This window comes from Athene noctua, chromosome Z (genome assembly GCF_965140245.1).
Source record: "Athene noctua chromosome Z, bAthNoc1.hap1.1, whole genome shotgun sequence".
Classification (NCBI taxonomy): domain Eukaryota; kingdom Metazoa; phylum Chordata; class Aves; order Strigiformes; family Strigidae; genus Athene; species Athene noctua.
This window is the reverse complement of record NC_134077.1, coordinates 40,609,725-40,636,091: the sequence shown is the minus strand read 5'-3', so window position 1 is coordinate 40,636,091 and position 26,367 is coordinate 40,609,725. Positions and strand designations below refer to the sequence as shown.

At 40.2% G+C, this 26,367-nt stretch overlaps 1 protein-coding gene across 3 annotated transcripts in view; it reads right to left on the bottom strand.

Annotated features, from left to right (window-relative positions):
* LNPEP (leucyl and cystinyl aminopeptidase) overlaps positions 1-26,367 on the bottom strand; it is a 101,171-nt gene that overhangs the window by 60,335 nt on the left and 14,469 nt on the right. For 2 of the 3 annotated variants that reach the window (XM_074932989.1, XM_074932992.1), the window contains exon 2: positions 234-1,074. In XM_074932989.1, coding sequence (XP_074789090.1) covers positions 234-1,074 — 841 coding nt within the window. Of the gene's footprint in view, positions 1-233; positions 1,075-3,909; positions 4,017-26,367 lie in introns of all 3 variants that reach the window. The other variant, XM_074932990.1, reaches the window with a different exon arrangement.

The window sequence follows — 26,367 nt, the reverse complement described above, 5'->3', positions numbered from 1 at the left end:
CCTATAATCATTATACCACATTACATTTAACTGATGGAGAGGCTGTCCTGACTTCATGAACTCATCCACAAAAGACATTTTTCAAGTAGATTAATCAGGAGATTAAAGATCGATTTTTCTCAATAGGAATCAGTTGTACAAAATATCCAATAGAAAAATCAACCCTTGTTATTTCTATCATCAAAGCACAATCTAGAAGTGACAGAAAAGAGAAGCTGCATTTGTGGGCATACCTTTGCTCAGAATTCTCATCCTTGTAAGAAATTTTGTAAAAGCCATAATAGGTATCTGATAAATTAGATGAATATTCTATGTTGACAGTATAATTCTGTCCTACAAGGAGAGCTTCAGGAGCCATGATTGCAATCTGGTCATGCAACGGATATTCCAGGAATTCAGCTGGCTTTGTTTGTTGCCCTCCTGCTGAAGTAATTGTTGCCTTCATGATATTAAGTCCTGAGCTGTGAAGTACAATTTTCCAAGTCACCTGGATTACATTAACTACTATGTTTACAGAGCCTGCAAATTTCAGAGTAGTTAGGTTTGGCTGCAAAACAAGATCATAATGCAATGGTACAACATCAGGAGGAAGCCTAATTTTTGACCATGGAAACAGTTTTCCATTGGTTGCCAAAGGGTATATTAGTTCCATTGTATGATTTTTTTTATAGCAGCCTTCTTTGGTAAAGATACATTTGGGAAGAAGATAAATCGCCATTATTAATGAAACTGCAATCACAAGAATGACGGTGCAAACCACCATGGTCCTTGTAGAGGGCACCAAACATGATTCATTTGGATTTTGTCTATAGACAGACATGTTATTCCGGAGACCCGAGCTTCTGTTCATGAAGGACATCCCCAGCAATTTCGCTGATGACTCATAGTCCTCTTCGTCGTCATCCATTTCATGCTCTCCGAGGCCACGAACCAAAAGCCGGGAGCTCCTTGGTTCATATTCCACTTCATCAGGGTCCAGAGGATGTAAACAAGGCTCTTTTGCCAAGTCAACCACGTCAGGCTCTTCTTCAAACATGCTGTTTTCAATCATATTCCTGGGTAACTGAATTTGATCTGAAAAAGAAAAGACCATCTGTTATATGATAAACAAAATGCATGATTATAATACCTCAAAAATAGTTTACTAAATTACAATGGGAAACACTTTTACAGCACATACAATCAAGATCTCTTCAAATTTCTCCCTCAGGTTTGTTTCTAGAAAATATTTCTGTGCTTTTCTGCCTACTGTAATTTTTCATTCAGTATCTTCAAAATGATGTTTCCATTAAGCATACTCATTCACATGTCTAGCATCATAACTGGCGATCAGCTATTTATCTGCATAGCATTCCCAGTTAATTGATGCTAGTGTCTTGGCTACACCTCCTCTAACCCAGTAAATTATATTTGTATTCAACTAAATTGGTTAAGATGGAATATTCTTTATGTCGAAAAGCACAGGCAGCCAGTGCAGTTCAAGAGGTATTTCTGAATATGGTAGGTACTAAGTTCCTTAAAAGGGGATAAAAATCTGCCAAGGTGCTGGCAGCTACACAAATAAAATATCCATTTGAAATTTTTAAACTTTATTTTTAAAACAGCCTCCAAAAAAGATACAAAATATTTCTCACACAAAAAAAGACAGGATAAAAATTATAGCTCCAATTGACATCTTGATTTAAGAGTTAGCTCATACAACCCTTGAAATAATCCATGCAGGTAAGAAGTTAAATCAGTGTCAAGCAGACTGTTTTTTTCCATAAAATTTGTCCTTAATAGATAGCAGATAACTGAACATAAAAGAAGAATTGAAATTCATACCATATTTTAAAAGCGTCAGATACTTTCATATTCTACATGCAGTTGTATTTTAATCAAACTTCCGGTCATGTCTATAACTGTTTATGTAAAAGGTTATCTTTCAGCTAACCTGCTCAGTGGAAAGTGGAGAAAATTAAAAACACTGTTGGAAAGAAGTATATAGAGGGAATGGGATATGGACACCCAAAAGTAGTTAACTTAGGAGCAAGGAACTTTTTTTCCATACTGTATTTAAACCAAAGCACTATAAACAATATACAAAGGATGATGGTTGATTTTTGTTAGGAATCTAGAGAACCAAGCAACTCAAATGAAAAAGCCATCTATACAGAGATTTCTGTCCCAAAAAGCCCAAGAAATCCCATTACCAACTTTTTAGGGCCTTGAAATTACAGTTAATTTGAATTAGTCCCCTGTCACAGCTTCTATCCAAGGTACTAGACAAAACTTTTGTCCAACTGCAAGGCTTCAGAAATTAAACTAACCTTTTTCAGACATGAAGGTCTGCTGCTAACTGGACAATAATCACATCATGCCTCTATCCTCCACATTCTATATTTTCAGAATGAGACAGATAAAATTTTTCTTCTGATCTAAACGTACTGAAAAACAGGCTGACTTCTATTAATTTTTGACAAGAATGTACATTTTGCCAATCTATATACATCCTAGAATATCAGCGTTCCTATAATACATTACTCATTTTACCCATATTGCAATGCTCCCATCCAATGATCGAGGATAATATTATACAGAAGCAAATTACATTAATAATTTGAGGAATACAACTATATATAGCTGCTTGATAGGACTTAAAATGTTGAAACAGACTAATGGAAGATATTGGGAGGATAAAGATTTATTGTTTTTAGCCTTTTTTTCCTTTTTTTTTCCTAGACTCAGGTTTCTATATGGTTGAAATACTCAAAGGTGAAAATAAAGCATCTTAAAGAAAGGATGGCAAGAATCTTTTCAAAATCAGCTACACGAAATGCCTCAACACTTACTCTAAGATGTATTGATACATTTAAGACTTTCTGTTTCAAGGCCACAAATTCAGAAAACTACAGTGTCAGTAGCCCTAACACTGAAAAAGATGGAGCAAGAATTCTTATTCTAGCCCACATTCTACTATGCTTTTCTCTTTGTGTGACATCTATGTATTAAACGTCTAATGATACTTGCCTACCATTTATTTCAGAGTTACACTATTCAGATACCTTCAAAACAAATAACAGCTTCATAAATCAGTACCTTGCATCTCCAACAACAACTTACTGCATTACTTTAAAAAGATCAACCTTGAATATGTCTCTGCAAAGTCCTTAAAATAAAAAAAAAGAAAATTAAAAATCCTACCCCACAAAAGTCAGTAAGAGGAAGGTACACTCATCAGTCCAAAAAATCAATATGGAGATGGATGAAAGCAGCGAGTTTGCTGGAATTTGGATCTACCTGCTCAACCTTTGTCCCACTGTAAACATGGTGTTCTGACTAGGAATAGGATCATAGGGTCACATGCTACCAAGGTTGGAAGTGACTTCAGGAAGGTCAAATACTCCAACCTCCTGTAAAAATCAGCTTCTAAAAGTTTCTGTCCTTATGGCATTTCCAAGTACAGTGCTCATGGTCTGGCCTTCAAGCTGTGGTTGCAATTCAGTAGTCCAGCACTATGGTCTCTACATGTGTACTCACATATCTGATTGGAGGCCTCAAAGAAAGACAGTAAAAAGTAAAGAAAGAGGATAAAAAGCTAAGTTACATGTGAAAACACATAGACAAACTAGTGGAAGAAAAAAAGTGAAGAGACAAAGTACTGTGCAACAAAAGTTCTTTTACAATTCATCTACCCAAGAATAGTTTATCAAGAATTCACTAAACTACTTTTACCAGAGATTCTTGCTGATTACTCCCTCAGATGGTTGCTCTTCAAATCTGCTCACTGACTTCTATCAAATTTGAAAACAGACTGAAGACCAAATTTCTTAAAGTCCCAATGCAATCCCACCCCAAAACAACCAGCTGCTGCTGGAAGACAACCAAATCAGTATCAACTATGTAGAAAAGGCAGGTATTAAGACTCACATCTTAACCACTCCAAAAGGTAGCAGCCAATCAGTACACAGCTCCAACCCCAGCCATGGCATGTGCTGCTGCATGGCCAGCAAAAGAGGTAGAAGACAGGGGAGGCACTGCAGAGGGAAGGAGGAGAAAGATAAAGAGCATAAATCTGGCACAATGTAGGCTTCATCAGCTCTGCTGCTCATAGAACAGTTTGTTGCTTGAAGAGCTTATTCGCTTCTAAGTTTCTTCTAAAGCCAACTTTCTGAATACTTTCAAAGTTGCATGCAGGCACTAATAACACTTTTAGTCAAAAGGAATTAAATTATACCAAAAATCTCAAACTGAAACTAAGATAGAAAAGCTAAAACAGATGTTAGTTTCAAGGCAATTGACAGTTTTAATACCTAAGAGACATTCATTTCTAGGAAAACAACAGTTTAAACTAATTTCTGTGGAAGTATTTGAAAAAGCAGAAGCAAAGTCTTGGTTGTTCTGTAGTGTTGAAAATCTGTTAGATTGGAAATTTACTGAAGATCAAGGGCATCACCAGACTACTATTCTCCAGTGGAAAGCATATGGACAAAATGTCAAAAGGTTACTGTAGTTATGCATTCACAGAAGCATAGAAGTCAGACTACCTTTTGTGGAGGAACTATGGCAAACATGTTTAAAGCTTTTACACTCAGATAAACTCTGGACTGTTTGCTTCCTGCTAGTTCACTGGTATTTCTAACATGATAGAGTGAGTCATCAATCATGTGACCTTTCAGTTTTAACCCATGAGCTGCTACAATATGAGCTAAAAAGCCCATAGGAAGGGCAAAAAGGTATTCTTAAACTGAAACAAGCCATAAGGAACAAGCAGCAGCCTGAAGAAAATGATTGCAACCATCACATTTCAGTCATCTTTCACACCAAGTATGGTCAAGAGGCAAAATTTCCATTATGAAACATGCTATAAGATATTCAAAACACTCATTCAGATACTCAAGCACATTAATTCAAATTTCAATTATGATGCAGGAAAAAAATAGTATGAATGCAGGACTAGGGGACTTTAGTGTGTAAAGAAGCTGCATGGTTCTGGGGAATTACTGCTGCCATGCCAGAGGCTGCAGGTACACTAGAGGCATTTGTGGTCACACTAGTCCACAATTAAGAAAGTATTGATCTGAGCTGCTAAAATGCACTACAAAAATTAGCTGTTATCTGGCATGGCAATTTAAGTCTAAATCTTTACTAAACATAAGCTTAGTGTGAGAGTGAACAAGGAGGTGAAAAAAAGTAATGGAGCTGAGACTTGTTGCTCCCTAATTATCACTGATGACACTAAAAGTTTAAGCAGCTAAAATCTTCAACACACCCAAGTAGAAGTGATTTTACACAATTCTTCTACAAATTTGTAATCTGAAAATCAGAGATTTTTCAGTATCTTCCTCAATACGTGATCTATTATCACATTTATAGTAAGCAAAGTGAATACTCATAGTTTAGAACAATCCTAAGAAGAGATGTGAGGTTAAAAACTAAATGTGATAGTCTAATCCAGACAGCCAGTCCTCCTACTATTGCAAAGCTGAAGGAAAGCAGACTTTTTCTCAAAATTTATTGTTTTGAAAAAGTTTCTTTATAGCTGCCTCCTGCAACACAGATGCCCCAAAACCTATTGTGACATATCTCCCCATTGTAATATTCAGGGAACCTTAATAAGCCTGTTCTGTTGTTTTCTGTAAAGAGGACAGAAGGCATAGCCATGAAAATCAAATTCAGTTTAAAACAGGATGAGCCAACAGTACAATAAGTTTGATGTATATACTGTATCCTTTGCTAATGTGAACTGCATACCTAGGTGGTAAAAAGTGGCATTACTTAAGGACACGAAGGTGAGTAATTAATCAGATCAAGATAAACAGAAGATCCCTTATCTTGTTCCTACAAGACATATATCTTTCACTCCCTACATCCTTTCACAAATTAGTCTTTAAGCTTACAAAGCATCTATATTACAATACTCAAGTTCTTGCAGGAACAATCAAGGGCTGCAATAAAACTGTCTAGCATTTGCTCCAAGTATTTATTTTGTCTGAAGAGCTCTGTTCCCATTAGCAAGGAGACTGTAAAAGCCTCAAGCAACACCATGTAATGAATCTCAGTAGGTGTGACAATGAAATATCTCAGGATGTTTTGGTTTTGGAATCTATTTCAAATATTCTGTAGAATACAAAAAGTCATTCTTTCTTTCTCTTTCAGAGTCAGCATCTTCCCATAGTGTTACTGATACCTGTTTATAATGCTATAAGTACATACTTTCCCCTTGTAAAACAAAATCAGTAATGTCTTTGCTATCAGGATTCATGTCTGGATATTCTGTCTCAGAACTGAAATCTCAGCACTCAAAATTCTTATATGAATCTAAGTGATCTATTCCTCAAGTTAATTCCTTTTCATAACATGCAGGACATGCTTGAAGGCATCTGTTCTTTTTTCAACTTTCCATATTCGAATTAAGAGGTTAAAATTTTTAAAATGCACAATTTCAACTCAACAAATCCTATTGGTAATGTCAGACAGACTGTTGTCACTTTCTAAGACAGAACTTCATCACATTCCCATCTTTAAAAAATGACTAGTATTTTAACTGAAAGAAATGTGAAAATAATTACAGTAATACCTGGCATTTTGTAGCAACTGAACCCCTACTGCAGAGATAATCATAGGAAACTTTTTGTTATCCTGGAATAACCTAGAAGCCAAACAACTATTGGGTAGTATGTTGTCATAGACCAGCAGATGTAGCAAAACCCAAGGCCAGACCAAATGGCCTGGTATAAAGTGTGCCTACAAGCTGGAGTGAAAACTGGTTCCCACAGAATGTAAACTTTATCAGTTGCACTTAAGTAATGTGAGGGTGCGGAGTTACTGCTGCCCAAAAATAGACATCTACTAATATGCTGATATGTTCTGTACCTGGCCTAACAGGAAAGAACACAAAAAACCTATGAACAAAGTATCTGTTTTGCTACCTGACTTGCTACCAAGTAACTCATTGATATTATGTCAAAGAATAATTCTGTCCAAATATTTCAGGAATAGTTACAGGTGTTTAACAGCGGGGTAAATTATTCAGGGCCACAATATTGTTGTACATACCTAACTTGTATGTCCAACTTTGAAAGGATTGGCCTTTTCTTAGTAGAAGCAGCTGCTGACCAAACAGCAAATGCCATAGACAAACCACATGGATTTTGTTCCTACTAAAGGCTGGTTGCATTTTCTAAGACGGGGCAAAAAGCAACTCTAAGGTGTATTTTTCCTTTTAAAGATCTATATTATGTTCATGTACCTGTCTAAATGCCAACTCTTCTAAAAGTAGTGGTGAAACACTTGCAAGATTTTGGCACAGTTAGTAAACTCAGGATATGTGATTCCTAATAGATGAATGAACCACTACCACAATAATAAATTGAGTTTGAGGAAAAGATGCCAGCAGGAACAAATACTGTGCCACACGGTCTAAGGTCAAAAGAGCAAAGGCTCCACTGTTCCTTAGGCATTGGAAAATTAGTTTTACACTCTTAAGTTTAGCAAACAACATAAAGCTATTTGTTTACAGAACTTCAAGAAAATATTTGAAGCACTTACAAGCACTTGCAAATACACTATGTATGGCAGGCAAGGACACTTCAAGTGGTCAGATGTATTGTCATAAAAAATAGCAAGACTGGTTACAGTACATGAAATTTGATCTTCTCTCCTTTCTTTGGACTTTGGGACTAGTAACAAAGGAAAGGAAAGGAGAGTTAATACATTCATCTGTATTTATGAGACAAAATCAAAAATATTCCTATTTCAGGTTTACATAGTGAAATTTCTCACACATATCTCATGTCATCAGTCCTTCCAAGCTAGAGACAAGAACAACATGAAATGTGAGAGCTAATAAAAGGCAAAGGAACTCGCATTGTATAGTCTGAATGCAAGAAGGAGTAAAACAAGCTATAGGAAAATAGCATAAGTAATATCCAGCAAGCTTTCAGAAAATTTATGGGTTTATTAAGATTAAACCAACGTATAAAAAAATACTACTTTTTATTTTAAATTTAAAGTAATTTTATATTTTAAATGTACAAACCACTAAGCCTGTCATTAGAAAAAAATTATTAATGCATGCCAGGGGAAAAAAGCTAGACTTGGCTAGAAACACAAATATTTGGAATCTTGCTCTAAATCTTGCTCAGCCAAAACTATTGTTGCCATTATTGTTTCTGTCCTCGCTGTGAGGAAAGAGGAAGACATGCAGCCCAAAGGGAGTTCCAAAACACAGATTCATTTTCACAGGTGTTAAAACTGGCATAAAGAGGCATTTTGAAGAAAGCTGAGATTCTAAATACTATACTGGAAGTCCAGAAGGTAAGAAGTATTTCAGAAAGTGTAATCACTTCCTTGGTGGAGACTACCAATTAAAAATCACTAGTTCTGAACAATAATAGTTAGAATTTTTATCACTGTTAACAAACATTAGAATCTAAATCAACAGAAATAAGAATATCCTGTATAGATAAATACAAATTGTTATCCAATTTTTTTTTTTTTTTTTTAAAAAGATGAGGAATAAAATGGCCTTGGCTTGCAAAGAAGAATAGGTTTACATGACAACTAAACATCTGAATTAGTAGCCTTTGAAAATGCATTTAAGATTTTGTTAACATTTTCTTAGAAAAAAAAAATATTTTTATAAATTAAAAAAAAAGGTAGAAACCTTAATTTATGTTATTTTTGAACTGCATAATGAAATAAATCAGAAAGGAGTTTCAAAAATCCAGCAGAGAAATAAGTGACTCAAATGCTGTTACACTCCACTCCACTTAACCACTTCAGCAAATAAGACAAAAGAGATCAAGAAACAAAAGTGTGAACCTAGAAAATCTACAATATTTTATGTCAATTTTATATCAAGACTTTAAGAATAAAGTCCTCAAAATACATTAATACTGAGGCAAAGGGGGGTTTGTTTTTCATATTCCCTCTTCCCTTTCTATTTAGTCAACATTCAAATCCCTATCTATTATGTCCTATTCATACACTGTTATCTTAAGATCTTTGATACAGGATTTGAATATATAAATGGCATTATCTCATGACTAGATGACATCCAAGTTTTTCCCCACAAAATTATCAAAGAATACAAATAATTACTGTTGATTAATTCCTGGCTGCATATGTCAATAACTGCTCAGTCTACAAGTGTTTAAGAATAACACAGCTCCTCCTACCTAAAGCCTTCTTCAGACTCTTTTTGAATGTTTGGATGCTGCTTCAGAGTTTCTTTCTGTGATACTGCAATTTCAAAACCTGCTGGTCAAATCAGAAATAACCTTAGTTCTGTAAGAATCCCAGAACATGATCCCTTAGATAAAATTACTGATCTTCGCAAGTATGTACATGTGAAGTGCACTCAGCTGTGTATTAGTCTGTTGTAAAAACCTCATTAGATAAACCAGCAGTAGTTCTATTAAGTCTCCACACATCTCCAGCCTTAGGACTGTTTCCTTGCTTAGGCAAACCATCTTCACTTCATGATCAGAACCAAGGATTATATAAGAGACACTTAAATCAACTGGCTAAAAGCAACTGTACTGGTAGCTAACCTTTACTTTGATTTAAATGGTAATTCCCTGTTCCTACAGCATCAGCAGCTATGAAAGGAAAGCCATGCTTTCCAAGCATGAGCATGCTTATGAAGTTGGGTCCAGCTTTTAAACAGTCAGAGCAAACAGATAAATGGACCCAATCATCTGCAGAACTGCCTGTCATCCTAACGTTTACGGCTGGTCCAGAAGAATGGGATAGAGCCTCTCAATCCACCTAAACATTTGAGTACATAGTAGCTTCATCACCTTTTGACACACTTGAAAGGAGACCACCTCTGCAGTTACTTCTGAAACAAAATTTTCTTTCATCTCTGCTGACACAGAGAACTAAACAGTAGGAATACAGTACTGATTGGAGCCAGTGGAGCTGCACAGTCCATTTCTTGCTGTCATAGACAACCAAAACTGATGGTCAGTCCAGGGAGACTTTACATGCAATTCCATTCTCAAAAAAAGAAAACTGCAGAGAACCTGAAGCCAAGTCCTACAACTTCTCTAACTTGCTTTAGTATACCTTCTGCCTATTTTGTTGATTACTCACACTACTACCTCAAGAAAAAAGCATTCAGCAGTCAAAAACAACAACAACAAAAAAATCAGTGCAACAGAAATTAACTACTTACAGTCTTGGAAAGTTTCTGTAGTTTATTTGCTAGCAATATTCTGTGCTCAGCCTGGAATTATTCCCAGAACTGCAGGTTTCCTGCCACTACCTAACAACCATCCTTTAAGGATTATATTTGCTATTTGTATCAAACTGTTGATTGCTATGGTCTAGTGTCTTATCTTTTCTTGATGAATTGTATGCATTAGGATAGCCAAAATCAGTACACAGTGGTTGCTCCAGATTGCTTTATAAGTAACGAAAAGAAAGTAGAGAATGGGCAAAAAAGATGGCAATTTTATAGAAAATGGTAATAAGAGCAGTTGATTAGACCTGTGCTTATAAACAGTTTAAGTGCTATATGGTTCCTTCTGAGAGGTCTTTATATTTGAAAGAACATTATTTAAATTCTTCATTCATTGTTTGTTGATAAGCTCTTCTGGACAGTATGGAGTGAAGAGCTTTCTGTAATTTTGTGTCCAAGAGTAAAAAATTTTAAAAAAAAATTCTGACTAGTTTTTAAAAAAGGTTATTTCACCTGGTTTTCAGACTTTCTAATCTATTTAGGAATGAGATCATTCCTTTTAAGACATTTACAATTATTTTACCTCAATTTAGAAATATAAAGTTCTCCAAGGGAACCCTTGGCCTAAAGGTTTATTATGACCTGTAGGTTAGACTGCAGTGAGAGTAGATCCCTTCAGTCATAGCTGTAGAGTCAGAAGGAGATTTTAGCAAAACGTTTCAGAAAAAGTGATTAGCAAGATCTGTCTTGTGTTACCATAAATTTGGTCTCAAAAGAACCCTCTAAGAGTCTGAAGTTTTAGAAGGCAGGCATTCTTTATTGCAGCGCCAGATGCATGGGGGATTGATCATTCCACCTAACTTGCATGCTGAAAGACTAGGGGACACTTATATATACAATAAAATAAATGAATATTCATGTAACTTCCAAGAAGTACACACCTATTTCCAGGGAATTGAATGCATATGTGAATACATATCACAAGAGTACTAAAATTTGGGGAAGGGTCTCTGAGGGGCTTCCACAGGTGTCTGCTGGTTTATCTGCCCTGTCCAGGATGTACCCATCACAGTTGCAAATATTGTCCTTGGGCACATTCTTGACTGTGGCCCCTTACAGCAATTATCATCAACTGCTTGCAGGCATCAGCTAGTGGGTATCCACTCCCCCCTTTTATTGAGACTTTGGACTCTCAAACCCAGGGTCTCAATACTGAATACCCTGTAAGGAACTTTTTGGACTTTTAGTATGTCTCAACATCGCTGTCTCCATGACAACCACCTCCTGACTCAACGCAAAGGAGCAAACACACAGTCCCCCACGAAAACCACATCCGCCCTAGATGAGAACATCAGCAGTCATCTATCGAGCTGCGCCTACGCACGCGAGCGCGTGAGCCGGGTGGAGGGGAAACCGCGGCAAGACAGATTGGCCCCTCGCCAGCACGACCACCATGGACACCCAGGCATGCGCGCACGGAGGGCCACGGGGTGGCACCTACAACAACGAGCCCAGTGGAAATGGGTGGACAAACTGTGAGGACGGGGACTATAAAAAAGGCGGACTGCATACTCCAAAGAAGAGGGGAACCAACTTGGAGCCAGGAACGTGGAGCATCATCGGACCGACAGAACATCGCCGGATCCCCAGTCGCGGTGGTGGTAATTAGTTGCGCCTCTACCGTGTTCTTGCTTAGGGATTCCGACCTTTTCCTTTCTTTTCCTCTCTGTCCTATCGCTCTTATTAGTTGTTATAGAAATAAAGTTCATAAGGTTATGCAGCATCTGACCTTGTTTGTGTCTTAATCTCGCTCTCGGGATTTTTTAAGAACCCTCTCCTGATATCGGATCGGGACATACCCATACCTTATTTTCATACAGATTTGGCTACAATGCTTGTAGGGTGGCCATAATTTTGGGGTTTATGTTCTCAATTATAGCGGATATATTTGCAATTGTCTTTTACAATTCACTTACTCCAAGCCAAGGGAAAAATCCTCTAATGAAACTGTGTAATGCATAAGGATGGTCTGTTATAGCAATGTGAATCCTTCTGGTTTGTTTAATGAATGCCCCCACCCATCCACTCTGTTCCTGCAGCTTATTAACTATTGTCATATTTGCGACTAGGGCTCCTAGGGTGCACATTCCTTTCCATTTTAGGGATAATATTTTCCAAGCTCAATTACCATATAGCAAATATCATCCTATTCCTTCTATTTGGGGTACATGCCATCCAATCGAGGGTTTAGTTTTGTTTCATTTAAATCTAAGAAGGCTAGATCAAATTTGCCATCTGCCTATTTCGTATAACTGTTATACGCCTTGTTTAGTCCTACATCTAGTAGTACTGTTTACAGTATAGAGTTACATCATTTAGATGGCATCGCTGTATGAAAGTATAGTTATAGGATACTTGTGGTTCTTCTATTTGGATTTCTTGTTGAGTAGTCATCTTAGCACTGCCCCGCTGAAAGTCTGCGCACATTGTAATCTGTCCATAGCTCTGGCCTTGAGTAATGGTAATATTACTGTGTGAGGGGCTACCATCAGACATTAGAATCCCTATGTACTTTAGTGTTCCTAAAGAGTGTTCTGGTAAATGTGTATAGATCCAACAATCACTTCTACGTAATATGGCTTTTGTAATTTGTCTATGGCATTGGCTATGCAATATGGCTATTGTAATTGTCACAGATCAAACATAAAACTCAATCATGATCTCCTTAATTTCAATTTAAGAGGAGATTACCACTCCACTACCCACGGGGTGGGAGCCTTCTTGATTCTTGAATAATGAATCCAAGAGCCTTTGCCCCAAACCTCGACCACTGTATAGGTAGTTAACAATACTTGAAACGGTCCTTTCCACTCTTCTGTCAGATGTTTAGTGTTCCATGACTTGATGTAGACCCAATCTCCAGGCTGGAAAGTATGTGCTGGTATGTCAAGTTCCAAAGGTCTATCCATCATGACATATTTCTGGAGCTTCTATAAGGTATTCCCTAAAGATGTCAAGTTTTAAAATTTAGTTCTCCCATGATATGAGTGCACATGACACATGTGGAGCCTGGTATGGTCATCCATATAATAGCTCATATGGACTCCAATTACCCTTTCCACAGAGCCAAATTCTAACTCTCAGCAACACTAAGAGTAGAGCCTGTACCCAAGTCATAGGTGTTTCCTGACAAATTTTCGTAAGCTGCTGTTTGAGAGTATAATTCGTTTGCTCCACTTTATTGCTGGACTGTGGTCTATAAGTAGTGTGGTAATGTCAAGTTATAGACAAAGCTTTGCTCAACTGTTTCACAATTCCAGCAGTAAAATGAGGCCTGTTATCTGATGACATCCTCAAAGGTGTACCAAATCGTAGGATAATTTCTTTTAGAATAGCTTTAATTACCTCTTTTACTTTGTTGGTGTGACAGGAGAAAGCCTTGGATCACCTAGTAAAGGTATCAACTAAACCCAAAATATATCTATAACCTGCCTTTTCTAGGTAGTTCAGTAATATCTATTTGCCAATAAACTCCAGGAGAATTTCTTCTTTTGGTAACACCAAATACTACTTTATTACTAGTGTTCAGGTTATTTGTAAGACAAATTTCACACTTTTCTGTAATAGACCAAGCAATGTATGTCATAGTTCTGCTCCTGACTCTTTTCTAAAGGTGTTTCACCAAATTCTCTGTTCTCCAATGCACTTTATTATGTTCTTTCCTAGTAATTTCTCTCATCCATGAGGGTGAAATAACTACCTGTCTGGTGGGCATAACGGTCCACCCATTCACCTGCTCCTTGGCCTGTAATTTAGTCATCAATTTACACTCCTTTTTATTATACTTGGGTGATGTGTCTGGCAAAATTATTTCCTTTTCAGGTACCAGGTCTCTGATGCCTTTTTCTGCAGCCTCCTTTGCAGCTTTATCTGTCAAATGATTACCCAATTCTGGTGTGGTTTTACCTGTCTGATGGTCTTTATAATGTGTAACTGTCCTTGGTTTTTGAATGCTTTCCAGTAGTTCTTGAGCTCAGGGGCATGTTTAATAACAGTTCTTTGTGCCAATAACAATCCTCTTTCTTTTCAAATAGCCCTGTGGGTGTGGACTACCCCCGAAGACATACTTGGAATCTGTCCATATGTTGGGTTGTTTTCTTTCGCTCAGGTCTTGTGCTTTCTTGAGAGCTATTAATTCAGTTTTCTGGGCAGACACTTTGAAGACAAAACTCATTAATCCATTACCTTGTTAATGGTGGTTATGGCATACCCAGACATTTGCTTTCCATCTTGAACAAAGCTGCTTCTGTTGTTGTACAGCTTCCAATCCAGATTTGTTAATGGGGTGTCCTTAAGGTCTGTTGACTGGAGTAGACTTCTTCGACAGCCTGCAAATAATTGTGATCTGGCACTCCTTCTACTTGGTCAGTTGAGAGAAACACAGCTGGGTTAACAACTGAGGTGGTTTTAAGATGAACATCTTATTGATGATCTGGACGAGGGGATCGAGTGTACCCTCAGTAAGTTTGCAGATGACACCAAGTTGGGCAGGAGTGTTGATCTGCTCGAGGGTAGGGAGGCTCTGCAGAGAGATCTGGATAGACTGGAGCGATGGGCTGAGGCCAACTGCATGAGCTTCAATAAGGCCAAATGCCGGGGGCTGCACTTGGGCCACAACAACCTCCAGCAGTGCTACAGGCTTGGGGAGGAGTGGCTGGAGAGCTGCCAGTCAGAGAGGGACCTGGGGGTGTTGATTGACAGCCGGCTGAACAGGAGCCAGCAGTGTGCCCAGGTGGCCAAGAAGGCCAATGGCATCCTGGCTTGTGTCAGAAATAGCGTGGTCAGCAGGGACAGGGAAGTAATCTTGCCCCTGTACTTGGTGCTGGTGAGGCCGCACCTTGAATACTGTGTTCGGCTTTGGGCCCCTCACTACAAAAAGGACATAGAGTTACTCAAACATGTTCAGAGAAGGGCTACAAAGTTGGTGAAGGGTCTGGAACACCTGTCCTATGAGGAGCGGCTGAGGGAACTGGGATTGTTTAGTCTGGAGAAGAGGAGGCTGAGGGTAGACCTTATCACCCTCTACAGCTACCTGAAAGGAAGCTGCAGAGAGCTGGGTTTGAGCCTCTTTAGCCTAGTAGAAAGCTACAGGACAAGAGGGAATGGCCTCAAGTTGTGCCAGGGAGAGTTCAGACTAGATATTAGGAAGCATTTCTTTACAGAATGGGTTGTTAGGCGTTGGAATGGGCTGCCCAGGGAGGTGGTGGTGTCCCCATCCCTGGAGGTATTCAAGAGTAGGGTCGATTTAGAGCTTAAGGATATGCTATAGGTGGGAACTGTGCTAGGCGAATGGTTAGACCAGATGATCTCCAGGGTCCTTTCCAACCTAGATGATTCTGTGGTTCTGTGATTGTCCTGTTTAGCAATACCACTTGGTATTTTAATATGTGGCTGGGAGCCAGCCAATGCCCCCCTTTTTGTTCTAACTAAGTAACCACCATGTGTGGAACATATACAGTAATCTTTTGTCCCAGAGTAAATTTGCAGGCTTTCTGGATTAGCAACACTGTCACTGCTATCACTTTAATTGCTTAAATGTAGTTCTGCCATTATCAGTTTAATCAAGATACTCATTGTGGGAATCTTCTAACATCTCATATAGAGGTTTCACCAGTAATACATAGTTAATGACCCATGGGCAGCACCATCCTAACATTCCCAAGACTGTCCGTAATTCTCTCAAAGTTTTGGACTCAGGTAGGCGGTAGATGGCCTCATTGTGTTGGATCCTAGCTGTCTCTGGTGTTTCAGGATTTCAAATCTCAAATATGTAACTGATTCTTGGGCAATTTTGGCCTTGTCTTTTGACACCTGGTATCTGCCAGGATATATGCCCAGGAAATTCAAAAGGCTTAGGTCAGGTCAAGATAGTGTTCCTCAGTCTCTGCTGTAATCAAAATGTCATCCAAATACTGTAATAAGGTCTTTGATGATTGTCTTTTCTCCAAATTTCTAATTCTTTTGCCAATTGATTTCCAAAGACTGTTGGGCTATTCTTAAAGCCTTGAGGTAAAACTGTCCAAGTATATTGTGTTTTTCTCCCTGTTTCTGGATATTCCACTTGAAAGCAAAGAGCTCCTGACTTTTAGTATCAAGGAGAATGCAGAAAAAGGCATCTTTCAAGTCTGAGACTGAACCAACCCTGTTTGTCAGTGAGGGTTTGTAACAATGTATATGGTTTTGCCTCTACAGGATGAATATCCTGGGTTATCTGATTTATTGCCCTCAGGTCCTGGACCAACTGGTATTCCTTACAATTGGCCTTTTTAACCAGCAAAAGGGGGTTGTTGTATTTGGATTCACATTCTACTAATAACTTGTACTTTAAGAATTTCTGAATTATTGTCACCAATCCATTTCTAGCTTCCAGCTTCAGAGGATGCTGTTTAATTCTTACTGGGGACAATCTTGGTTTAAGGTCAATTATTAGTTTTTCGGCTCTTTTGGATTTTCCTGAGACTTCTCTGGCCCATACAATAGGAATCACAGCATCTTCTACTTTCAAAGGTACCTCCTGTAACTCAGCTTCCCTCTGTAACATAAAGACTTGGGCATCCAAAGCTTTATTTTCAGAAATACGGATTTAGATTTTCCCTTTTTCAAAAGTGATTTATGCATTCACTTTATTTAATATGTCCTGTCCTACTAGCAGCATAGAGCAATTTGGTATATAATGAAAATGATGAGTTAGCACCCTGCTTACAATTCCAAACTTCCAAGGTTGGAAAAACAGCTGATTTGCTTTCTGCCCTGAGGCACTAATCACTGGCATAAAGAGTTTGCTCACGGGCATTTTACAACTATTTAGTACAGGATATGTTGCCCCTGTATCAATGAGGAATTTGTCTCATGCCCCAGTTTAACTGAAACCAGGGGTTTGGTTGGGGAGTTTTAATTCCTTAATCCCCAGTCCCTGTCAGTCCAAGTCTTCAATACCAATCATAAACAAGTCTGCCTCCAGAACAGGTGCAGATAGGGGTATCCAATTAACTAACTGCCTCTTTGGGCATTCATTTTTCCAGTGTCACTATCCCTTGCAGATCACACACTGATCCCTTCCCAGAGGGATTCTATTTCTCCTATTTCCTCTTGTTCATCAGCCTCTTGGGAAACCTCTTCCCCCAGAGGAGGTTTGTGCTTAAGCAAATGTGGTTGCTAAGACTGCAGCATTTGTTAACTGAGATGTTGACATTCCAGACATACCTTCTACTTTTGTAACTTTCTTTTATCTAGTGCTGTCCTGGTTGACCAGGATAGAATTAACTTTCCCTGGGTTGAGAGGGAGCACAGCTAGAGAGCCAGGTCCTGATCAATCACTAGAATATTTCATACCATGTGATGTCATGCTCAGGGTATACAGGTGGGCTCAGGCTCTCTCTGGTGCATGCCATTTTCGGTTTTTCAGTACAGTCATGTGTTGCTGTGGGGAGCGGTCGCAGTGCTTGGTAAGCCACTGCTGCATTTTACCTGTTTCTTTTGGACTCACTATTGTAACTGTTGTTCTCTTATTATACTTAGTGCATTCTTTCTTTTTATTCAACCTACACATCTTCTTTTTGTCCTTCCCCTATTTCACTGGGGAGGAGGGAGGTGAATGTGGGCTGGCCATGTGGTATCTGGCTGCCAGCTGAGTTCAAACCTCAACAAGTGCTGACTGACCTATGAACAAAGTAGTCAAGTGTTGATACTGTTTATTCATCAATCTGCCTCCCCTATATTTAGATTCCAGTCTTGCTCTTGAGCTGGTATAAAATGATCTGGACCATAATACAAAGAACAAATTCACACATGGCATCTCATTCCTTTTTCCTTTATGTCTACAAAACAACAACAGTTGCAACACAGTATTATAGTTTATACTTCCATTCTTAGGCCATTTTGCCTGATAATCTGAAGTATATAAGGGCTATCAATCATTACAATGTTCAGCCAGTTTCTTTTGGGTCAGTGATTCTCCCCCCAGATCTTTCCACTGTTTGAATGAGCAGTCTGAAGGACCAGCCTTTAGAATTCCTCCATTCTGTGACTGGATAAAACTCATCACAAAAATAACACACAAAACAAAATACTACAATAACAATACACAAAACAAAATAGTACAGTAACAACACAAAACTAAACACCTAACACAGAACTACAATACAGAGTTTAGCATATTAATCCAAAGGGAACCCTGCTATTTGCTTCCAGTTCCTTAAAATACATCCTAATGGAGACTTTTTCAAAATTATTTTTTAAGTTTTAGACTGTTTTGCACCCATCTTAGTTAGACCTTATTAATATACAAAGCCAAAAACCATAGTCCAATGTACAAAGTCAGAAACCATGATCTAGTTAACAAAGGTTGTAATTCAAAAATCCAGTAAACAAAGTATGTAATTCAAAATTACCAAAACCAATGGGTAGGACTCAAACCCACAATTCTACCAAAAGGGACTTAAACCCCTATACCAGTTTCAGACCAGGTGGGGCTCAAATCCACAATATTTCAGACCAGGCGTCCTCCAATGTTTCGTCTGGTGGAACTTATCCAGGAGGGGACCAAACCCCTTGCCTACCCTCTGGCCCAACCTTGTGAGGCTTTTACCACATCTTACAGGCGGGCAACCAGAAATCCTGAAGGAATGCCTTTAATTTTACCAGGGAATTTGCTCTGAGCTCTTCGGTCCAGGGATCAGAGGTTCTTCCCAAGAATCCCTTGGTGCCAGCTGGAGGTCCTGTGATCCCACAGTTACATCAAGATTCAGAAGCAGTGTCCCTATGGTTCAACAAAACACTACCGTAAATTCAGTCTCAAAAGAACCCTCTAAGAATCTGAAGTTTTAGAAGGCAGGCATTCTTTAATGCAGCGCCAGATGCATGGGGGATTGATCATTCTACCTAACTTGCATGCTGAAAGATGAGGGGACACTTATATATACAATAAAATAAATGAATATTCATGTAACTTCCAAGAAGTACACACCTATTTCCAGAGAATCGAATGCATATGTTAATACATTTCACAAGAGTACTAAAATTTGGGGAAGGGTCTCTGAGGGGCTTCCACAGGTGTCTGCTGGTTTATCTGCCCTGTCCAGGATGTACCCATCACAGTTGCAAAAATTACATCCTTTGGTGCATTCTTGACTAAGGCACCTTACAGCAGTTATCATCAACAGCTTGAAGGCGTCAGCTAGCAGGCATATGTTACTAGCTCTGACAAAGATATAGCTCCCCCTCCTCTTCCATAAAAGAGAGGTTTAAAAAAAGATATGTGTTATTTGATAGCTCAGCAATAATACTTTCTGAGATTAATTATTTTAAATCTCAGAAGCCCAAGTAAAAACAGCATCTCATATACACACACTCTTCTATGCAGCAGATAATTTTAATGCCCTTGTAATTTAATCAGAAACAGTAATGCAGTGTCTTGTGGTGGTGGTTTAGACGCTGCCAGGACCGGAGATGACATTGCTGTTGCCCCTCCCCCACCCTCAGCGAGCCAGGCTGAAAGTGAGGCACAAACCCGGGGTTAAAATAAGAAGAAATTTAATACAACAGCATAATAAGCAATCTGAACAACAACAGCAGCAATGATAACAACAATAAACAGCAATAACAATAAACAAGACAAAAGATATACAGAGAAATACCGCAATGGTTACAGACAGTTCGCTCACAATGCTTCCCACCACCAAAACCACCAAGGAAAAAGTTCCCGCTCTCCCGAGCCTGGACCTGATGTGAGCATGTTATGAATAACTCCGCTGGATCCCCTCCCCCTTTCTGCTGGGGAAACTTAACCCTTCCTAGCTAAACCAGGACATAATGCACCCCTATATTCTATACCATCTGTGTCATGTCCAGCTGCCATTTAGCAGTTAGCAGTAACAAAAAAACTATTTACAAAGGCACAGCATAATTCACAGCATGTTCTCACCCAGAAGCAAGTCCCCCTGTGGTACACATCAGACCTCTCCATTGTCCTGCATCACCCACCAGGTACACCCAGGTCCCAGAGCAAAAGCAGTACCGTGGATGGGTTTGCCTTTACCTTTGCCTGGCACAGGACTAAACCAGACTATTTTTACCAATATATTCCTCATGTGCACCACAGGGACTTTATCTCCATCTACAGCAAGTGGAGGTTTTGACTGAGCTGGGCCAGCTCGACTGGCAGACCCTCTTGTGTTGACTTGCCAGGTGGCCTTTGCTAGATGCATGTCCCAGTCTTGGAAGGTCCCACCTCCCAATGCTTTCAATGTGGTTTTTAACAGTCCATTGTAGCGCTTGATCTTCCCAGAGGCTGGTGCGTGGTAGCGGATATGGTAGACCCACTCAATGCGTGTTCTTCTGCCCAGGCATTTATGAGGTTGTTTCGGAAGTGGGTCCCGTTGTCTGACACAATTCTCTCTGGGGTGCCATGTCACTACAGGACTTGGGTTTCAAGGCCCAGGATGATGTTTCGGGCGGTGGTGTGGGGCACTGCTTAAGTTTCCAGCCATCCAGTGGTTACTTCCACCATTGTGAGCACGTGACGATTCCTGTGGCAGGTCTGTGTGATGTAGTCGATCTGCCAGGCCTCTCCATATCTATATTTCAACCATCGCTCTCCATTTCGCTGGGGCTTCACCCCCTTGGCATATTTGATTGCAGCACATGTCTCACATGCGTGGATGATCTCTGCAATGGTGTCAATAGTGAGGTCCACCCCTCGATCTCGAGCCCACTTGTATGTCGCATCTCTACCTTGGTGGCCCGAGGACCCATGGGCCCACTGGGCCATGAACAGTTCACCTTTGCGCTGCCAGTCCAAGTCCATCTGAGCCACTCTAATCTTAGCAGCTTGGTCTGCCTGCTGGTTGTGTCGACGTTCATCAGTGGCCCGACTCTTGGGTACATGGGCATCCACATGGTGCACCTTCACAACGAGGTTTTCCACACGGGCTGCAATGTCCTGCCATACTTCAGCAGCCCAGATGGTTTTACCCTTATGTTGCCAGTTGTTCTGCTTCCATTGCTGCAACCATTTCCACAGGTTATTCGCCACCGCCCACAACTCTGTGTAGAGGTAGAGCCTCGGCCACTTTTCCCGCTCAGCAATATCCAAAGCAAGCTGGATGGCTTTCACCTCTGCAAACTGGCTCGATTCACCCTGTCCCTCAGCAGCTTCAGTGACCCGTCATGTGGGACTCCACACAGCAGCCTTCCAGCGTTAGTATTTTCCCACAATGCAACAAGACCCATCAGTGAACAGGGCATATCACTTCTCCTCATCCGACAGCTCGTTATATGGTGGGGCCTCCTTAGCACGTGTCACCTCCTATTCTGGTGACATCCCGGAATCTTTTCTCTCTGGCCAGTTTGTAATCACCTCTAGTATCCCTGGGCAGCTGGGGTTCCCTATTCGAGCCCATAGCGATATCAATGCAATCCATTTACTCCACGTGGCATCTGTTGCATGATGTGTGGAGGAAGCCTTTCCTTTGAACATCCATCCCAGCACCAGCAGTTGGGGTGCCAGGAGGAGCTGTGTTTCAGTGCCCACCACTTCTGAGGCAGCCCCAACTCCTTTGTACGCTGCCAGTATCTCCTTCTCAGTTGGTGTATAATTAGCTTCAGAACCTTTGTATCCCCGGCTCCAAAAGCCTAGAGGTCGGCCTCGGGTTTCCCCAGGTGCTCTCTGCCAGAGGCTCCAGGTAGGGCCATTCTCCCCAGTTGCGGTGTAGAGAAAGTTCTTAACCTCCTGCCCTTCCCGGACTGGCCTGAGGGCTACTGCTTGGGCAATCTACCGCTTAATTTGTTCAAAGGATTGTTGTTGCTCAGGGCCCCATTCAAAATCGTTCTTCTTACTGGTTATATGGTAGAGAGGGCTCACAATCAGGCTGTAGTTTGGGATGTGCATCCTCCCGAACCCGACAGCGCCCAGGAAAGACTGAGTCTCCTGGATTTTACCAGCTTGGTAACACACCCTTTCTAAGAACAGTTTATCAGGGCTCTGCATTTGTTCAGGAGTGAAGTTCTAAAGCATTGGGGGTGCCCACCGAGTCAGGCCTTTGCCCATCTTTTCCCACACCCTTTGGCACTCACTATTATCTGACCTCGGGGCAGGTTTCTGGGCACTGCTATTGTTAGAGAAGTGCCACATGGCCAAAACCAAAATCAGGCAGACATTCAGAAAGCATTGTGCCACAATCACACTGGCCTGCAGGCTCCGAGAATAATTGTAACTCCCAAAAACTGAGAGGATCTCTTCCCCTGGCTCACCCATAGAGGGGGTGAGACCCCTAACAAAAGTCCAGGCAGAAAACAGGTACCGGCCCACCCCCACAAACAGCGATACAAACATATTATAAGCAGTCAATAGCCAGTACATCAACATAAGACCCTTTATACATTTTCCACCGATAACAACCACCACCACTGGGATCATATACTGGATATAAGGATTAATCCAGCCCCACTATGCAAGCAAGTGGGCCAGCATTGCAAACATTTTCTTATTAAACAGCACAAATACAAACAGAAAATTTACACCCTACAGACTGCTCTAACACACTCCGGTCAGGGTCTGTACCTTTTTGATTCTTATTTTAACCCTCTTGTGCCCCACGTTGGTGCACCAAAAAGGCTGTGTTGGTTTAGACCCTGCCAGGACCGGAGACCACATTGCCGTTGCCCCTCCCCCACCCTCAGCTGGTCAGGCTGGAAGTGAGGCACAAACCCTGGGTTAAAACAAGAAGAAATTTAATACAACAGTGTGATAAATAACAATCTGAACAACAACAGTAGCAATGATAACAGCAACAAACAGCAGTAACAGTAAGCAAGACAAAAGATATACAGAGAAATAGCACAATGGTTACAGACAGCCCCGTGCTTCCTGTCACCAAAGCCACCAAGGAAAAAGTTCCTGTGCTCTCGAGCCCGGACCTGATGTCAGCATGGTATGAATAACCCGGCTGGATCCCTTCCCCCTCTCTGCTGGGGAAGCTTAACCCTATCCTAGCTGAACCAGGACACTTGTGTTCATTGACCTTTTTCCCTTTCCCATAGTGCCATTTTTTTGAATTTCATGATATGTGAATGCCAACTAAAGCAGATGAACAAAATACTCAGAAGATTACGTGTTACTGACTTTACTATTTTTCAGCTTTGTAGCTGCTCAATTTAAAACTTACAAGAAATTATCTAGGGCTCGTTCATGAAAATTTCTGCACTTATCAGTTCAAATACATCAAATATGGGAAAAGTGTCGTTCATTTAAAAAAAAAAAAAAAAAAAAGAAAGAAACAAAAAAACAAGCAAACAGAAGTCTGAAATTACCTTGTTGCTGAAAAAGAAAATCCACAATTTGGACGCTTGACAGACAACTTTATCATTTGTATGCCAATACCTAGCTTTCAGAGAGTCTGAGTTACTCTATGGGCATAGGACCAAGACATCCAAACAACAGTAACTTAGAGGTACAGCTATTGTCACAAAAGTTTTTCTGGAAAAATTTATCAGAGCGCACCTTCTTTTCACAGGAATTACAATAAAGAGTCACTTTGGTTCAAGCTACTACCTCATCAACTCACAAAAGCACTACTGTATGTTCAAGATGATGAAACTCATTATATAGATTTAATGGGGTTTTTTTCAGTTGTTCTTTCCAGAAATTAAAGTCTTATTTTGTTAAATCTGGTTTGAGGTATTTCTTTTCCTTCTGATCTATCAACAGGTAAATTAGTCTCAATCTAAGGGAGTTAAAGTAACAGGGACAAATTCAGAGCCAAAATGCTGAGTTATTTAATTGTATGACAGTTCACAATCAAGACAAAGCCCTTACAGTTTTATATCAAATTTCAATTACACATTCTAGAGAACAACAAGAAAACACACCACAAAGCTAAACCAACAGTTAAGTAAGAAATAATTTTCCAAGTTACTTAGTTAGAGAAGACTGGGAGGTGCAGTGAAGTTGGAGCTGATGACACCTGGAAATAATGAATTTTCCTTTTTTCAGTGAGTGACAGAAATCAATACAATATCTTCTGAACAAAAGACTGTGTTTAACTCTTTTCTAATTATATGAATAATAAATAAAGGTAGATTTTTCTGTAAATAAAAAATATTTTTAAGTTATGTAAATATAATTATAAAAATATAACGTTTAATTAATTACAATTTGCTCTCATGCTAGAGTGAGTCACAAAATTAGAAAGTTTTAAAACAAAGATCTCAGTTTAAGTACAGAATTATATTTCAATTTTCTCTCTACTGGTTTGTTACAAAATGAAAACTATCAAAATATAAAATACAGGAAGCATGTCCTGCTAGCTACCAGGATCTGGTAGGAGTGACAAAGATGACAAAAGGGTTGATTCTTCTCAATTACTTCCAAAATGTAGTTGCAAACTGCACAGCACTGTGTCTTCAGAGGATACATTCTCCGTGCACAAAGGCATTGTCCAGGGGGCAGCTGATGGGCAATAATGGACTTGTGAAGTATGGTCTGGCTTCAGCTGAGCTTCATAACTTCTGCTGGTTTCATAATCCAAGGTGAAAGAGTTAGCGATCTGCTACACCACTTTGACAAACACAGGCCTATGTGGTCAGATGCACAAAAATGTTACTGAGGTAGCTGGAGGAAGTGCCCACAAAGCCACTTTCAATCACTTATCAGCAGTCCTGACTAACTGAGGAAGTCCCATCTGACTGGAGGTTAGCAATTGTGATGCTCATCTACAAGAGGGACTCTGTGTGAGAGATAAGCAACAAGGCCTGCAAGAAACTTAGAAAGCCTGAGAAAGCAAAAGTTGAGGCTGATCAAAGGAATGCCTCAAACACTTGCAAGACAGAACTATGAGTCACAGGATGTGGAGGTCAAAGCTGATAAGGCTGCCTGAATAACACAAGATACAGCTGAAGGAGGGAGTCCTGTGGAGACAGAATGGCTCCGCTCTGGTGCACCTGGACAAATTTTGAGGGCCATCTGTCTGGTGAATGACCTTTGCTTCATTATCCATAAAATGCATATTAAAGTTAACACCCCTCAATATGCTAATGAAGGCTAACATGATCATGCTAATTGCATCATCCCATGAAACACCTTACCCCTCCCCACATATGGGGTACCTAGTATGTGGGTCGATATAGTGGATGGACCCAAAGAAAGTGTGTATAAGTCAAGGGGGGGAAAGAAAGGACAAGGGGCCTGGAGAGTGCAGTGAAGCGAAAAAGAAAAATGCAAGTGAAAAAGATGGATGCCTCCTGGAACCCTCACTGGTAGGATCAACACAGAAACCCAGATGGGTGATCTGAATTTCACTATTCCTTCTATCTCCCTCTTTTCCTTCCTCCATTGAGAAATACGAGGCATATGGTATTGCTTGCCACAACTTGCTATATACTTAGCCAATTATAGTGTGTTCAATTAGTTCACTGCGGGTAGTTAATAAATGTTTGGACATAGAGACTTGTTGTCTGCTCTCTTGGGGAGTCATTTGTCTCCGTCATCTGAGCAGGATATGACACTCCCAGGGAAGGTTATGGAGCAGATCATCTTGGGTCCCATCATGTGGCAGATACAAGACAACCAGGTGATCAGGCCCAGTCAACATGGGTTTATGAAAGGCAGGTCCTGACTGACTAACCTGATTGTCTTCTATGACAAAGTGACCAGCTTAGTAGATGAGGAAAAAGCTGTGGATGTTGTTTACCTGGACTACAATAAAACGTTTGACACCATTATGCACAGCATTCTCCTGGAGAAAGTGGCTGCTCATGGCTTGGGCGAGTGTACTATTTGCTGGTTAAATAAAACAGTTGGATGGCTGGGCCCAAAGAGTTGTGGTGAATTAAGTTAAATCCAGTTGGTGGCCAGTCACAGGTGGTGTTCCCCAGGGCTCAGTGCTGTGGCCAGTTGTGTTTAATATCTTTATTAATGATCTGGATGTGGGAATAGAGTGCAACCTTGGTAAGTTTTCTGACAACACCAAGCTGGGTAGGAGTGTTGATCTGCTTGAAGGTAGAAAGCCTCTACAGAGGGATCTGGATAGGCTGGACTGACAGACCAAGGCCAACTCTATAACCTTCAACAGGGCTAAGTGCTGGGTCCTGCACATAGGTCATAACAGCCCCCATGCAATGCTGTAGGTCTGGGGAAGAATGGC